The 12194-nt window shown below is 39.4% G+C and overlaps 1 protein-coding gene across 1 annotated transcript in view; it reads left to right on the top strand.

Moving 5' to 3' along the window:
* Window positions 1-12194, top strand: part of PYGB (glycogen phosphorylase B) — a gene marked incomplete in the record, with an annotated part of 274969 nt that overhangs the window by 240216 nt on the left and 22559 nt on the right. Inside the window, 1 exon segment of the mRNA XM_053711965.1 lies at window positions 8966-9173. Within this exon segment, the coding sequence (XP_053567940.1) occupies window positions 8966-9173 (208 nt within the window).

The following is a 12194-nucleotide window of genomic DNA, read 5'->3' as shown; positions in this document are numbered from 1 at the left end:
ATGGTTCCACAGGAGAGGGTTTAAGGCGTATGACCAATGAGCTAAGCTAGTAAGCAGGATAGAAGGTGGTGGGGGGGATACAGCGGGCCAGAGCCGCTCAGAGGGGGGTGGGGGATATTCTAACTATATAGACCGGGCCTCTTAGTATGTAGCATTAAGGGTAGGGGTTGCATCAAGAAGACAAGTGAGGAAATATATGTAAGTGAAATCCACTATCAGTGGAGAAAAGGGCCTAAGATGAGAAATGGAAGTGGATATGTAGGGGACAGGGGTGAATTTAACCAAGAGAGTGACAACTCATGGATTCTGTACTTAATACTGAATTATGTAGGGTAGAATAAGGGGGGGGGTATGATGTTATAAGTTTTAGGGTAACAGGGATAATTCCTCTGTATTTAGGATAAGGGGTGAGACCCAGAAGGTGTAAGAGGTGTGATATGTTATGAGGGGGCTGTAGGCAACGCTTAATTGTATAAGGTAGGAAAAGAGAAAAATACTTTGTTCAGAATGGGAGGTAGTGAGCCGCTGAACAGTCTTAGCGTACTATTATGTCCTCTCTATCTGTCTAATAATAAATAACTGGAAATACCTCACGACCCTTGCTGATCTATAGTGGTATACAGCTTTTGTAGGTGAGAACTATAAGATAGATAGCTCTGAGCTCAAGAGACTGGAAGAGGCTTCCTATGGGAGAGGGCTAGGGGCTGCTGTGTAGATTATGGACAGGCAAACAGGAGGGGCAGTAACCGTCATCTTAAAGGGTAGGGAATGTATATATGCCCAATATGTACCGAAGAGACAGAGTTCTGCAGTATATATGTCCCAGTGATCATATTGTTGTGTGTTCTATTTTAGCTGAACCTATAATATTAGATAAAAGGTAGGCTGCACCACAGGCGATCTGTAATAAAGGCATATAACATTTCAAGCATATTATACAGGTCTAGGTGTAATATTAGGTACAGGGATAATGTCCAGTATTAGGCAAGTTGGATACCCCATTTGGTACTCATAGGTGGGTTAAATTATTAATAAGGGTTGTCTGAGCATGCAGTAGATTTAGTGACGTGATATTAATTCTAAGTGGAAAATTTACATCATAGAGGGACTCTAAATTTGGACAGTATTAGAGTAGTAGCAGTCTCCCTGTATGACTTAATATTACGGAACATAACAGACATAACATGAACATCACAACAATCTATGAAACTAAATAGGTGTGAAAAGTGAAAGGTTATGATCAGTTCCCTGGTTATAAGAATGAGTCCTGATCGACATAGTTAACTGTACTGTCTCAGCCGATCCCCCGCAGTGTATGGAAGCGGGCATATGGATAATCAGTCCATAGGAATCCGTTCTCGGCATTTGAAGAGTTCCGCTGGCAATACCCTACGGCTGACAGAGGGTCATCTAGGTGCTTAGGGGTTTCGTTTGCTGGTAAGTACATAGTGGTGGGGAGCAAGCACATGGTATCGTTTAGGAGGATAGACCCTAGCCGGGACCCACTCTCGATCGGCCACATCTCCAGCGGGTCCGGTTTCGGCTTGATATCATTAGGCAAAATAGCAGGGTGTAGGCGTGTAGGCAACATGGTGACTGGGAATGAAAAGCCAGATGTAAGCCCCACAGTATCTCCGGGTAGAGAGGCTACGGGATCATCTTCATCTGGGGGCTGACGGCAAGCTCTGCTGCAAATTTCCGAGATCTCAGTCTGTATGGCGCTTAGGTTAGATGTATGGCTTAGGCTTAGAGCATCACTAGGGTTGAGGCTTTCTGTTTTCAAAGTCGCCATGAGGGAGACATGCTGTTCGTCTAATGTGCGTGAGAGTAATTGGAATAAGGCTGTGAATGTATGTTCCATTATAGAAGCGCAGATTCTCATCCGTTTGTAGAACACAGTGGACAGGATGTACACTCCGTCTTCTGGTGCAATTTTTCTACCCGGCTTAGTGTGAGGCCGGGGGGAGAGATGGTAAATTCGTGAGTTAGGCCGCAGTCAGAGGTCTCTGTTATTTAGGATCAGCTGCAATGCTAAAACATAGTGAAAGGGAGATCCTTAATGAACAATCCTCTTCTCCGAAAGAGATATAGCGAGTGTATTGGAGATATACTTCTAAAAACCAAGATTAAATGTCCAAATGTTCAGAGTAATATCGGAGCTAATAAGAGGCACGTCTGAACATGGCTGCGGCCAGGACACGCCCCCCCTTCATTTCTCTTTTTAACAAGAGTTCCATGTCATCAAACAAACTACTCAAAGTCATTGGGATTTGTCCGTTGTAAAGACTTTGTCCAGTTCAATATCAGTTCCTTTTCTTTTTGTGCATGTTTTTAACGAAAAGATCTCACATACTTCCTCTGTATTAGTCATGATTCTTGTTTTATTTTGTTTTTTATTTTTGGAGCTGTGAGTGGTTCGTTTAATGCTGTGTATACAGACGTAATTCACATGTATGATTTATGTCAAAAGAGCTTGCTGTTTGTGAGCCTGCTGTCGATCTTTGTTATAAGTTCAGTCAAGTCGATCAGTGGCGTGGCATGTATATTGACAAACGCTGTCGGATGTAAAAAGACCAGCTCCCAAGAACTCACAGTTACAAACAGTAGTGTCACTGAAATGTATTCCAATATAACACACCAGGGAGAAGAAGGGTAGCCAAAACCCCTTAGCAAACTGCTTAAAGAAAACAAAGTTATTTTCTCCCTTCCGTATGTGTATTTGGATTAAGCTTCACCCCTCACCCTGGACAACAGAAGCATTCATACAAATAACGAAGGCGGTTAAGACACCGGTTTTTACTCACGAGTCTATGTCTGCGCTCGGTCCTGGGGAAGCAGTGACACCCGTTGGTGGAGTATACGATTCCTCTAGCTGCTCCCCTGTTCAAGCATACAGGTATCCTCGACTTCAGTGAGACCGTGCAACCGCTTCCAGTCGGCGTCTGACGTCACAGTGTAGACCCGCTGTGCAATCCAATTGGGCGGGTGAGAGGGCTTGGTCTGGAGCACGTAAACGGGTATCCTCATTGGCTTGAGCAAGTAATAAACATCAATGGTACAGAGGAGATCCGATACAACTTGGTGCTTCAAAAAACTTTTCTTTATTCCTTTTAAAACAGCAACTCCAATTTGAATATACAACGAACACACTCCAGCAGAGTGCACAAATACAGGATGGTGGCTACTAGTGCTGCTGACGCGTTTCGGCTACCTGTGCCGTAGTCATAGCATGACCAGTGACCCTCATACCCAGCTTTAAAAAGGTATTGCTTGTATCTCATTGGTTAAGAACACAAGCACACCTCCTGTATAAGAGGCTTTAATTATGCCTCCTATTTCGTGCACAATAATAATAACAAAGACACTTTGGAGATAGAAACCAGTTCAAACAGCACATCCAGTTTTTTAAGAGATTTATAGATGATCTCATTTTGATTTGGCAGGGAGACCCAAGCTTAATAACAAAATTCATTGATGAATTAAATGACAACGATATAGGGTTGGGCTTTACCTTTGAGACCGATTTGAATACTATTAACTACCTTGATGTATCTCTATCAGGAGTTTTTACTGAAGGAAAGGGGTATATTACTACCAGTATATATCGCAAACCAACAGTGAAGAATACAATATTACATGCGAAGACTAACCACCCAAATAGGGTTTTTAAAGCGATTGCCAAGGGGCAATACCTAAGAACTCTTAGAAATTGCTCTGATAAAACAACCTTTGAAATACAAGCTACAGAGTTAACAAATAGGCTTATATCTATAAACTACCCCAAAAAGATGCTATTAGGCATCAAAAAAGAGGTCAGCACTAGGAAAAGAGATAGCCTATTAGAGCCAAAAAAACAGCAAAAAACAGATCATGACTGGAATAAGGGTACAAAAGATAGGGTCACCTTTATGACAACCTACAGTGACCAATATGATGAAATTTGTAAAATAGTATCCAAACACTTTCCCTTACTACAAGCAGACGAGGGGCTAATAAATGTAGCCAAAAAGGGTTGTCGCTTTGCCTTTAAACGTGGCAAGACGATAGGTAATCTGGTAGCACCAACCACAATTATCACTACCAAAAGAGAAACCCCAAGTTCCTGGTTAAGTACAAAAGGTGTCTTTAAATGCCATTATGCAGACTGCATAGCATGTAGCCACCTATCTCCAGGCAATGGTTTCACCAGCACTGTAACTGGTGAATCCCTTGAACATGATAGATGCTTTAATTGTAGGGCTACCTATGTGATATATCTTCTCACATGCAACCACTGCAATTTACAATACGTGGGTATGACCTCACGTGAAGTAAGGTCGAGAATACGCGAACATGTCAATAATATCAAATTGGGCATTCTCACGACACCTTTAATAAACCATTTTTCATTTGTCCATAACAAAAACTCTGACTCACTACACTGGACCATAGTAAAACATATCCTCCCCCCACAGAGAGGAGGGGATAGAGACTCATTACTAGCCAGGGAGGAAGTATTCTGGATCCTCAAGCTAAAAACCAGAAAGCCCTATGGATTAAATAGTGAGTTTGATCTCATTAATTTCTGGCATTGAGAGTAGTGTCCCAGTCGTTTCCACCTATCTCTTGGCCCATATATGTATTATTATTAAGATAATATTTTCCCATAACATTTTTGAAAATAACATAATGTTCAATTATATACCTGCTTTATCTATGTACTTATTTGTTTGAGTGCCATTATCTACTAGACACTTTATTTGCTACTCATATAAAAAGTATCCAGTTGATACGCTATATAAATGTTTCAATCTACAACACTCATTATTATGTATAACTCTCTGTTAATGTATATAGATATATAGATGAATGATTTCTATGTGACATAATTAAGGTATTTACGTTAGTTTAGATACTCACATACATCCTAAAGTGTCTTTGTTATTATGATTGTGCACGAAATAGGAGGCATAATTAAAGCCTCTTATACAGGAGGTGTGCTTGTGTTCTTAACCAATGAGATACAAGCAACACCTTTTTAAAGCTGGGTATGAGGGTCACTGGTCATGCTATGACTACGGCACAGGTAGCCGAAACGCGTCAGCAGCACTAGTAGCCACCATCCTGTATTTGTGCACTCTGCTGGAGTGTGTTCGTTGTATATTCAAATTGGAGTTGCTGTTTTAAAAGGAATAAAGAAAAGTTTTTTGAAGCACCAAGTTGTATCGGATCTCCTCTGTACCATTGATGTTTATAACTTACCATCTAGCCAAATCCCACACGGACATCGTTTTGGCTTTTCTAAGAACTCACGGGTGGAAGGTGAACATAAAGAGTTCACTTGTTCCTCTGACAAGAGTTCCATTCCTAGGAACTCTGATAGACTCGGTAGACATGAAGATTTTTCTGACGGAGGTCAGAAAATCAAAGATCTTAACTACTTGCCGAGCACTTCATTCCATTCCTCGGCCGTCAGTGGCTCAGTGTATGGAGGTAATTGGATTAATGGTAGCGGCAATGTACATTTGCTCGCTGACATCTCAGACCACTGCAGCTGTGCATGCTCAGACAGTGGAATGGGGATTATGCGGATTTATCTCTGCAGATAAATCTGGATCTAGAGACCAGAGACTCTCTTCATTGGTGGTTGTCACAGGATCATCTGTCCCAGGAAATGTGCTTTCGCAGGCCAGCATGGGTCATAGTGATGACGGACGCCAGCCTCTTGGGCTGGGGTGCAGTCTGGAATTCCCTGAAGGCTCAGGATGTGTGGACTCAGGAGGAGTCCCTACTACCAATAAATATTCTGGAACTGAGAGCGATATTCAATGGGCTTCAAGCGTTACCTCAGCTGGCTTCGGCCAAATTCATAAGATTCCAGTCGGACAATATCACGACTGTAGCATATATCAATCATCAGGGGGGAACAAAGAGTTCTCTAGCGATGATAGAGGTTTCCAAAATAATTTGATGGGCAGAGTCTCACTCTTGCCATCTATCAGCAATATATATCCCAGGAGTGGAGAACTGGGAAGCGGATTTTCTAAGTCGTCAGACTTTTCATCCGGGGGGAGTGGGAGCTCCATCCGGAGGTGTTTGCAAAATTGATTAATCAATGGGGCACACCAGAATTTGATCTGATGGCATCTCATCAGAATGCCAAACTTCCTTGTTACGGGTCCAGATCAAGGGATCCTCAAGCAGTACTGATAGATGCTCTAGCAGTACCTTGGTCGTTCAACCTGGCTTATGTGTTTCCTCCTTTTCCTCTCCTTCCTCATCTGATTGCCAGAATCAAACAGGAGAGGGCTTCGGTAATCTTGATAGCGCCTGCGTGGCCATGCAGGACTTGGTATGCAGACCTGGTGGAAATGTCATCTCTGCCACCGTGGAAACTGCCACTGAGACAGGACCTTCTCATTCAAGGTCCGTTCCAACATCCAATTCTAAATTCTCTGCAACTGACTGCCTGGAGATTGAATGCTTGATTTTATCTAAGCGAGGATTCTCTGAGTCAGTCATTGACACCTTGATTCAGGCTCAAAAGCCTGTCACTAGGAAAATTTACCATAAGATATGGCGTAAATATCTTTATTGGTGCGAATCCAAAGGCTACTCATGGAGTAAGATCAGGATTCCTAGGATTTTGTCCTTTCTCCAAGAAGGATTGGAGAAGGGGTTATCAGCTAGTTCCTTAAAGGGACAGATTTCTGCTTTGTCAATCTTACTACACAAGCGTCTGGCAGATGTCCCAGACGTTCAGTCGTTTTGTCAGGCTTTAGTTAGAATTAAGCCTGTGTTTAAACCTGTTTCTCCGCCATGGAGTTTGAATTTACTTCTTAAAGTTCTTCAAGGGGTTCCGTTTGAACCCATGCATTCCATAGATATTAAACTTCTATCTTGGAAAGTTCTGTTTTTAGTTTCTATCTCTTCTGCTCAAAGAGTTTCTGAGCTATCTGCGTTGCAATGTGACTCGCCTTATCTTATATTCCATTCTGATAAGGTGGTTTTGCACACTAAACCTGGATTCCTTACTAAGGTTGTTTCAAATAAGAATATTAATCAGGAAATTGTTGTTCCTTCTCTGTGTCCTAATCCTTCTAAGGAGCGTCTGTTGCACAACTTGGACGTGGTTCGTGCCTAGAAGTTTTACTTGCAAGCGACCAAGGATTTCCGTCAAACATCTTCTCTATTTGTTGTCTATTCTGGAAAGCGTAGAGGTCAAAAAGCTACGGCTACCTCTCTTTCTTTTTGGCTGAAAAGCATCATCCGTTTGGCATACGAGACTGCTGGACAGCAGCCTCCTGAAAATATTACAGCTCATTCTACTAGAGCGGTGGCTTCCACTTGGGCTTTTAAAAACGATGCTTCTGTTGATCAGATTTGTAAGGCTGCGACTTGGTCTTCCCTTCATACCGTTTCCAAATTTTACAAATTTGATACTTTTGCTTCTTCTGAGGCTATTTTTGGGAGAAAAGTTCTTCAAGCAGTGGTGCCTTCTGTTTAGGCATCTGTCTTGTCCCTCCCGTTCATCCGTGTCCTATAGCTTTGGTATTGTATCCCACAAGTAAAGGATGAATCCGTGGACTCGTCGTATCTTGTAGAAGAAAAGTAAATTTATGCTTACCTGATAAATTGATTTCTTCTATGATACGACGAGTCCACGGCCTTACCTGTCAATTTTAGACAGATTATATTTTTTGTTTAAAACTTCAGTCACCTTTTAGTCTCTCCTTTTTCTTCCTATACCTTCGGTCGAATGACTGGGGGGGTGGAGTCACTCTTTGCCACTTCCTGTTAGCAGGAGGATAATATCCCACAAGTAAAGGATGAATCTGTGGACTCGTCGTATCTTAGAAGAAATCAATTTATCAGGTAAGCATAAATTATCTTTTTTGTGATTCACACAAAGGATGCCACTTTATATTATCAAATTTGCTTTGCTCTTATGATATTCTGTGTTGAAGAGATACCTAGGTAGACATTGTGCTCATTACATGGCAAGAAACAGTGCTGCCATCTAGTGCTCTTGCAAACGGATAACATTCTTACAAAACTGCTGCCATATAGTGCTCCAGAAATTGTCTGGCTTCTAAGCATACGCCCTGCTTTTCAACAAAAGATACTAAGAGAAAAAAGATTTTTTTTATTCTGTAGCAGGACAACAAAAATATGTCTTCTATTTTACATGGTGTTTACTGCCCCTTTGTTAGATGTTAAAATAAGCAAAAAAAAAAAGACATTTAAAGGGACATTGAAGTGCAAAATGGAAAAATGTTCTAATGTGCAGAGGTTAAACACATAGTTAAAGTCAGCTCCAAAGCAGTAATACACTAACATCTGGTGAGCCAATGACTAGAGGCATATGTGAGTAGTCATCAATTGCCAGCTAATACCCATTATTACTCCTGAGCCTAACTAGGTATGTTTTTTTTTTTAAAACAAAATGATACCAAGAGGACAAAGTAAATTTGAATATAGAAGTAAACTATAAATGATCTTAAAAATGCATACTGTATCTGCACATATTTAAAGGGATAGTAAACCCAATTTTTTTCTTTCATGATTCAGATAGAGCATGCAACTTTCTAATTTACTCCTATTAGCAGTTTTTCTTTGTTCTCTTGCTATCTTCATTTGAAAAGCAAGAATGTAAGCGTATGAGCTGGCCCATTTTTGGTGATTGGTGGCTTAACTGTAGCCACCAATCAGCAAGCGCTATCCAGGTTGCTAAACCTAAAATGGGCTGGCCCCTTAGCTTAGATTCCTGCATTTTAAAATAAAGATTGCAAGAGAACAAAGAAAAAATTATAATAGGAGTAAATTAGGAAGTTGCTTAAAATTGCATGCTCTCTGAATCATGAAAAAAAAATTGGGTTTAGTGTCCTTTAATAAAGACAGAAGTAGCTTTTGGGTGATGTAATTCTGCCTGGGCTATATCTCTCAGTAGTATTATTGTTAAACCCTTTCATGTTTGCCTTTGCAGTGATTCCTGCATCTGACTTATCTGAGCAGATTTCCACTGCTGGCACCGAGGCCTCTGGTACAGGGAACATGAAGTTCATGCTGAACGGGGCCCTCACCATTGGCACAATGGACGGAGCTAATGTGGAAATGGCAGAGGAGGCTGGAGAGGAGAACCTGTTTATCTTTGGCATGAGAGAGGAAGACGTGGAGGCTCTTGACAAGAAAGGGTTTGTATTATGTTAGGAAATAACCGTTCCAGCTACATGCACATTAACAATTCAAAAATCCTATGCGGTTTATAAGAGTGACCATTGTTACCATAAAAATAGTTTTGTATAAGAGAGGTTTGGTTAAAGGGACATCATGGTGGTAAAATGAAATGCTTTATATTGAAATAAATTCTCTTCTCATGCCATTTGTTTAAGCACTGATAAGTGAAAACATTGTTCCCATCCCACTCTGGAGAAGAACATAGCCTGTGATTAAAAGTTTAGGTTAGGTAGTGTAAGAGAAAACGGTGTGAATACAAACTGCTGCTCCTTCTGATTGGGCCATTTCAGTAGCATGATTTGAGCAGGAATTTATTAATATAACAAATGTAATGGCAGATTTGCTTAAAGGATTACAAACTTTTATTGTTTTTTGTTTGATTAAAACACATTTTAAATTACATTTATGAAATTAAAATTACCAACCTCAAACTCATTAACTTGTAAATCCGTTTTTAATTTTTCGTCTATAACGTCATCTAATCCAGCCCACTATTTTAGCCCCTATGTGTATATAACAATCAACCAATCGTTTTTGCCGCTCTTGCATGTTATTATAATACTAATTTGTAGACAATCGCATGCACACAAAAACAAGCCAAATAGCGCTTGCGCATTGTGTCTTAATGACGCCGCAATTTCCAGCACATTATAGGGAATAACGCTCTGTGTCAGAGCAGGTCTGGAAGGGAGTGACGTTGTGGATGACGTTACGTAATCTCGCGCATGCGCTATTCGGCAGCCATCTTCAAACTGCGGTTTGCACACCGGATTGGCTAGGAGCGTCAGCTACCCACGGAGTGGGTTCGGAAACATTCATTTTTTAGAAATAGGATTGCAGCGATCAGGTATGAAATTCATAAAGACATCCTATGACAAATATGTTTATAAAGGTTTAAAAAAAGAAAAAAAAGATGCAATATATTGAACTTACATTGGTCCTTTAAAGAATTAAACTAGTTGTGCTACAATACAAACACATATTATATAAAATATTCATACACTTATGTGAATACCCCAAAATTGCTGGCTACTAGATTTTTTTTGCTAGATTATGGACAAATTTGTTAAGCCCTGTAATACTGTGTGCTTGTCCGTGTCCTTATGTTAGCATATTTAAGACTTTAGGGGGTTTTTTTCTTGGGAAAATACAATCTGAAAAATCCATGTGCAAGTGTTATAAATAATATAAAAATGCTGCTGACTGAGGGAAGCATAAAATAACCCACTGAACTAAAAAAAACTTTAGTTACATTTTAATTTTTATTTAAAAATGTTCTCAACATTACAAAAGTATGTTCCTTTATTATAGTACAGATAGAAAGTAATATATACAAACTACTTGGGACTGGAGAAGGTTTGGATTTCGGAATAGTTTGGATTTTGGAATAATTGCATCTGTAAAATTGGACAGTTTGGAAAGAAGATGGGATAGGTGTAAAAATAATGTCATTTAGGCAATATTTACTTGTCATAATGCAGCTTATACATGCAACCTAAAGGTAGTTTTATATTATTTGTATTACTTTTGTATACATAGTACCATTAGAAAGATACACAGCACTGTACTCAGGAACATAATAGTTATAATCTAGACAAAAACTCAACCAAAGACAAAGGCAGAGAAGATTGTTACTTACAGGTGGGAAAAAATAGTAATTTTCGATAATTTTAATTAAAAAAATCTATAAATTAAAAAGTTTGGAATTCAGAATAACTTTGGATTTGGGAATTCGGGATTTTCTAAATGTACTACAGCCAAAGATGGAACAAGAATTCTTGTGAACAAACTGGAGCAGTATTCATAAATCATTATTTCCTCAACAAATGTTTCACATAGCAGTTTAAAGAACACTGAATGATAGAAACATAGCTTTAGACAGTGGATAAGAACCGTTTTTAATCTATTTTCAGGATGATTTGTGCTTAAAAGGGGCAGTAAACACCTTGATTGTATTATAAAATGTGTAGTAATGCGTAATAAAACAACGTTACAATATATTTATTTGTTTTGACCTTTTTCATGTAATGCACACTGAAAACTTCCAAGGCCAACCCTGCTACACAACTTTCCCCAATTGGCTTTAAACAGACAACACCTGCAAAACAATTTTCTTTATTCTAACAATGATTGTAACTAGACTTGTTGTCTGCAGACTCAAGCCTAGATTGGCTCATCGAAATAAAGCAGTAGGTGGAGTTTGTCTATTGAAAAACAATTACAGTAAACAAGATGTTAATTTGTTTTAAACATGTTTAGACTCATCTGATATATTATTTCATAACAACGCAACAGAAATGTGTTGTAATTACAAGGTGTTTACTGTCCCTTTTAAAAGCACTTTGTTTTACATCTTTGGTTAATATTTATTTTCATAGATCACATAAAAGTCACATATACATATTAGTTTACAAGTTCTATTACGAACTCCATAGACAAATAAAACCATTGTAACCGAATAAACTTCCTCAAGAGGTAGTAGCAACAAACACTGTGGGGGACTTTAAAAATGCATGGGACAAGCATAGGGCTATCCTACGAACTAGATAAGTTTATACTGTTAGGTAAGGTCGGGCAGACTTGCTGGGCCTATGGCTCTTATCTGCCGTCAATATCTATGTTTCTATGTAACCTGCATTTTTTTATGAGAATTTATGAATTTATAAGATTATGGCTACTTTCAATATTAGTTTTATCTGATTGACTAAATACTAATATGCTATTTCTCTTGTTAAGTGTATTCAGTCCACGGATCATCCATTACTTATGGGATATTCTCCTTCCCAACAGGAAGTTGCAAGAGGATCACCCACAGTAGAGCTGCTATATAGCTCCTCCCCTCACTGCCATATCCAGTCATTCTCTTGCAACCCTCAACAAAGATGGAGGTCGTAAGAGGAGAGTGGTGTTTTATACTTAGTTTATTTCTTCAATCAAAAGTTTGTTATTTTTAAATGGTACCGGAGTGTGCTGTTTAT

This window comes from Bombina bombina, chromosome 4, assembly GCF_027579735.1.
Source record: "Bombina bombina isolate aBomBom1 chromosome 4, aBomBom1.pri, whole genome shotgun sequence".
NCBI classification, from domain to species: domain Eukaryota; kingdom Metazoa; phylum Chordata; class Amphibia; order Anura; family Bombinatoridae; genus Bombina; species Bombina bombina.
The sequence above is the reverse complement of the archived record's forward strand: the minus strand, read 5'-3'. Positions and strand labels throughout refer to the sequence as shown.